The 5,000-nt window shown below is 49.6% G+C and overlaps 1 protein-coding gene across 1 annotated transcript in view; it reads left to right on the forward strand.

Annotated features, from left to right (window-relative positions):
• The window catches only part of LOC121705298 (ras-related protein Rab-26-like), a 130,306-nt gene that overhangs the window by 50,327 nt on the left and 74,979 nt on the right, over positions 1-5,000 (forward strand). Inside the window, exons 3-4 of the mRNA XM_042086202.1 lie at positions 2,240-2,281; positions 4,917-4,983. Of these exons, the coding sequence (XP_041942136.1) occupies positions 2,240-2,281; positions 4,917-4,983 (109 nt within the window). The remainder of the gene's footprint in view (positions 1-2,239; positions 2,282-4,916; positions 4,984-5,000) is intronic.

Consider the following 5,000-nt stretch of genomic DNA (forward strand, 5'->3'; position numbering starts at 1 on the left):
CTCTGTCCCCTAGCAACTAAGTGTCAACATGCTCCTGACGATGCACCATCATGGCTAATACGAATCTCAGATGCTCTTTCCTCTCTCTCGTTCTCTCTCTTTCACTCTAGCTATCTCTCTCTCCCTCACCCTCCATCTCTCTCTCCCTCTCCCTCCCCATCTCTCTCTCACTCTCTATCCTCCCATCTCCACGCTCATAATAGCGTATACATACGTGGAATACATCACGGCTGAAGTTTATAAATTACCCAGGGGGCCGTGCTGCAGAGGGGAGGGGAGGTCAGGGCGGCCATGATGGGGCTCTCATCATGCGTAAGCATGTTCCCACCGAGGAACAGACTGACCCTCCCACTGTCTACTCAAGAAATATATTTCTGCTTCTCTCTCTCTCTCTCTCTCTCTCTCTCTCTCTCTCTGCCTCTGCCCATCCACTCCATCTTCCCCCTTGTCTTTATTTCATATTATAGACAGCTTTTTATTAATCTCCCACTACCTGCTCTGTCTCCCTGGTGACCGCAGGTCATAGGTCAAAGCTGACAGGTTAGAGGAGCACTTAGAGGAGCTCCAAAGCTGACAGGTTAGAGGAGTTAGAGGAGCTCCAATGAGACCAGCACACCAGCATGTGTGGACCTGACCGATAAATGACCCTTTATTTACCCTTATTGTCCCCAAACCCCATACACAACCCTTTGCTGCTAGCGGCGTAATATGGATATTTTACACCAACTGTGTAAAAGTGTCTTTCATTGAGGATTCAAGAGAGAGAGATTCTCTCTATCTACTCATATCTCATCCCTCACTCCTCTCCTCCCCCCCACTCCTCTCTATCTACTCATATCTCATTCTCATCGCTCCTCTCCTCCCTCTCTCACTGTCTCTAGTAGTAGCTCTGACTGGCAAGCAGACATCTACTACATGTGCTGCCTATCCACACACATAGCGCTAGCAAAGTCTAGATCATACAGCATGTGACGTGTGCAGAAATAGCTGCTGCGTTTGGCTTGGAGGTTTTTTTTTCACTATAGCCCTTTTTTATTTATTCAAACACACAGACATACTCACACACCCACCCATACACAAACACACACACACACACATGCACTCACACACGTATGCACGCATGCATACACACACAGACACAAAAACACACACACACACACACACACACACACAAAGAGGGTTGATAGAGAGAGGCTGTGCTGAGCTTCTCAAGGTCACTTTCATGTGAACAATAGTCTTGTGCTTTTAGCCTTAAAAGACAGGTAGACAGACAGGCACCATAATGGCTTATACGAAACACAGATGCTCCCTCCCTCTCTCTCTCCCCCTCTTTCTCTCTCTCTCTCGCTCACTCTCTCTCCCTCTCTTTCTCTCTGTCTTTCCCACTCTCTCTCCCTCTCGCTCTGTCTTTCTCTCTCTCCCTCTCTCTCTCTTCCTCCCTCTCCCTCTCTCTGTCAATTCTAAGTATATCTTTAGAACAGGAGAATATACTTATGTATATTCTCTATAGAGATAAGAATAGAAATAGAAATAAATGCAATAAAATAAAATGAAGTTATGCTAGAGTCTCTCAGCTTCAGACAGTCTGCTGGGCTTCCCTCTGGGTGGCGTTTTAGGTTTCCTCTACTGAGAGGCTATCAGGAACCTGAATTCACTTGTATCAGATTTCTTGTATCTTTTATACATTATGTGATTATTTACTTACTTATTTATTCTGTCCTTGCTGATAACGACAGATGTACCTGTGTACTGTCCAACTGGATTTGGTCATTGTTTCTTTTTTTTAGGGGAAGGAGTGTCTCCATCGTTGTTTTTGTGTGTCCTGTGCTGTTGTTGTGTGTCCTGTGCTGTGCTGTCAATGTTGTTGGCATCTGCTGGTGCTTTTATTGTGTATGTGTTTTAGACACCCTGCTGCACACTAAATTTCCTTTTCTAGGGATAAATAAAGTGAAACTTGAACTTGAACTTGAATGTATCTTGCTGCTATCTGCTGCTGAATGTCCCTCACCTGAGAGGATAGCCAGTTGTTCATGTGTGCCCGATGGTTTCAAAGTTTGGGTAGTATCTTTTAAAACTAGGGAAAGACGCATCTCTTATGTCTTTATATTTATCACAGTGAAGAGCACTGTCTCTCTCTCCTTTTCTTTCTCTCTCTCTCTCTCTCTCTCTCTCTCTCTCTCTCTCCTTCTCTTTCGATTGCCAGTCTAATGTGTTTTTTTCCTCTGCTCTTGGGTTTCAGAATAAAGTGCTTGACATGGACGGGGTCAAAGTGAAGCTGCAGGTAAGCCGTGCTCTTTGGATTCCTCCTGTGAAGCTAAACCCGCTACACTGCAGAGCCCCTCTGCCTGTGCTAGCATGCTAATCACTACGCAGCAATGAACTCTACAACCCTACTACACACACACACACACACACACGTATGCACGTGTGCACACACACACACACACACACACACACACACACACACACAAACACACACACACACACACACATATACACACGCACACACAGAAACAGACATAGAAACACAAAACACACAATCGATGTGGGAGAGGAGAGGAGAGGAGAGGAGAGGAGAGGAGGAGAGAGGAGAGGAGAGGAGAGGAGAGGAGAGGGGAGGAGAGGGAGAGGGAGAGCAAAGGAGGAGAGAGGAGAGGAGAGGAGAGGAGGGGAGAGGAGAGGAGAGGGGAGTGTAGAGAGGAGAGGAGAGGAGAGGAGGGGAGAGGAGAGGAGAGGAGAGGAGAGGAGAGGAGAGGAGAGAAGAGGAGAGGAGAGGAGATGAGAGGAGGGGAGAGGAGAGGAGAGGAGGGGAGAGGAGAGGAGCGGAGAGGAGAGGAGGGGAGAGGAGAGGAGGAGAGAAGAGGAGGGGAGAGGAGAGGAGAGGAGGGGAGAGGAGAGGAGCGGAGAGGAGAGGAGAGGAGAGAAGAGGAGAGGAGAGGAGAGGAGGGGAGAGGAGAGGAGAGGAGAGGAGAGGAGAGGGGAGTGTAGAGAGGAGAGGAGAGGAGAGGAGCGGAGAGGAGAGGAGGGGAGAGGAGAGGAGAGGAGCGGAGAGGAGAGGAGGGGAGAGGAGAGGAGAGGAGAGGAGGGGAGAGGATGAGAGAAGAGGAGGGGAGAGGAGAGGAGAGGAGAGGAGGGGAGAGGAGAGGAGGAGAGAAGAGGAGGGGAGAGGAGGGGAGAGGAGAGGAGAGGAGGGGAGAAGAGGGGAGGGGAGCGGAGAGGAGGGGAGAGGAGCAGAGAAGAGGGGAGGGGAGCGGAGAGGAGGGGAGAGGAGGGGAGAGGAGAGGAGAGGAGGGGAGAGGAGAGGAGAGGAGGGGAGAGGAGAGGGGAGGAGAGGAGGGGAGGGGAGAGGGGATGCTGGCTTGCTTGTAATTATGTGATGGAGTTAATTAGTGGGGCTGATGGATGCATTTGCTGTGTGATGTGTTCATTCAGGTTAATTGGCCAAGAGTGCTTTTGTGTGTGCTCTGTGTGGGTTTGTGTGTGTGTGTGTGTGTGTGTGTGTGTGTGTGTGTGTGTGTGTGTGTGTGTGTGTGTGTGTGTGTGTGTGTGTGTTACACATATCAGAGTGATGTTCTCATGTAAATACCAAAGCTCATTACTGGTGCTGGAAGGGAATTTGGTTTGCCCAAGAAAATAAATACATCAAAGCAGCCTTCAGAGAGAGGGGGGTGGTGGCAGCAACAGGGAAGTAGAGCACTAACAAAGTCTGACATGAAAAGACTGACAGAGAAGGGTACAGGGAATAAAATGGGACAGGGCTAAGATGAGAGAGAGAGAGAGAGAGAGAGAGAGAGAGAGGACTCAGAGAGAAAAAAAATGGATGTGACAGAGAGAAGTGGTGAAATAGAGACCATGTAAATGTGCAAAGAATGTGTGTGGGTGAAGAAGAGGATGATGAAGTGGTCTGGTTGAAGAAGAAGGCATCAGGAGAGGTGAGCAGAGCAGGTTGTGGATATGAAGGAGGAGAGGAGAGGAGGAGGAAAGAGGAGAGGAGGAGAGGAGAGGTAAGACAGCAAGGAAGAGAAATTGGTTTTAGAGGTTTGAGTGTGTGTGTGTGTGTGTGTGTGTGTGTGTGTGTGTGTGTGTGTGTGTGTGTGTGTGTGTGTGCATGTGCGCGTGCATCTGTGAGTGTGAGAGAGAGAGAGAGAGAGAGAGAGAGAGAGAGAGAGAGATGAGATGACCAAGATCGGGGTAGTTATCGGGGTAAGCCAGTAACCTCGCTTTCTAGTACAGTACACCCCTCTGATCTCTGAGTCCTGTGTGCTGGACAGGGGGCCTGTAGCTGAGCCCAGTGATGGCAGCACAGGCCTCTGCCATCCATTACTGATAGCCCCCTCTCCCCAACCCCAAACACATCCATTACTGATAGCCCCCTCTCCCCAACCCCAAACACATCCCACACACCCCCCCAAGCTTCTGCCCACCATTACTGCCCCCAGACTGTGCCCCTCCCTAGCGCCATGCTCAGCATCTCTGCTCGTCCTGAGCCCCAGCTCATAGCGGGGTTACAAAGCGCGTCGCTAATGAAGCTCCATAATCTCTTCAAAGTGCACGCTATCATGGAGTCATAATTGAGTATGATAATGGGGTGCAGAGGGCACAGTGTGTGTGTGTGTTAGTGAGTGTGTGTGTTTGTGTGTGTGTGTGTGTGTGTGTGTGTGTGTGTTAGTGAGTGTGTGTGTGTGTGTGTGTGTGTGTGTGTGTGTCTGTGTTGTGGATTAATCCAGACAGGCTGCTGCTGCCGTATTCAATATTCCATATGATCTGTCATAAGGCTGCAGTTCAGACTGAAACACATGGGACATGGGGCTTTCTGCTGTTGTGCCACTATAGTTCGGTCAGCAGAGGGCTCATTTGGATTCACACGCACACACACACACACACACACACACTCACTCTTGTCTATCTTTCCACAGATCTGGGACACTGCTGGCCAGGAGCGCTTTAGGAGTGTGACTCACGCCTACTACCGCGACGCCCACGGTAATACACACACACAC

This window comes from Alosa sapidissima, chromosome 3, assembly GCF_018492685.1.
Source record: "Alosa sapidissima isolate fAloSap1 chromosome 3, fAloSap1.pri, whole genome shotgun sequence".
In the NCBI taxonomy this organism is placed as follows: Eukaryota; Metazoa; Chordata; class Actinopteri; order Clupeiformes; family Clupeidae; genus Alosa; species Alosa sapidissima.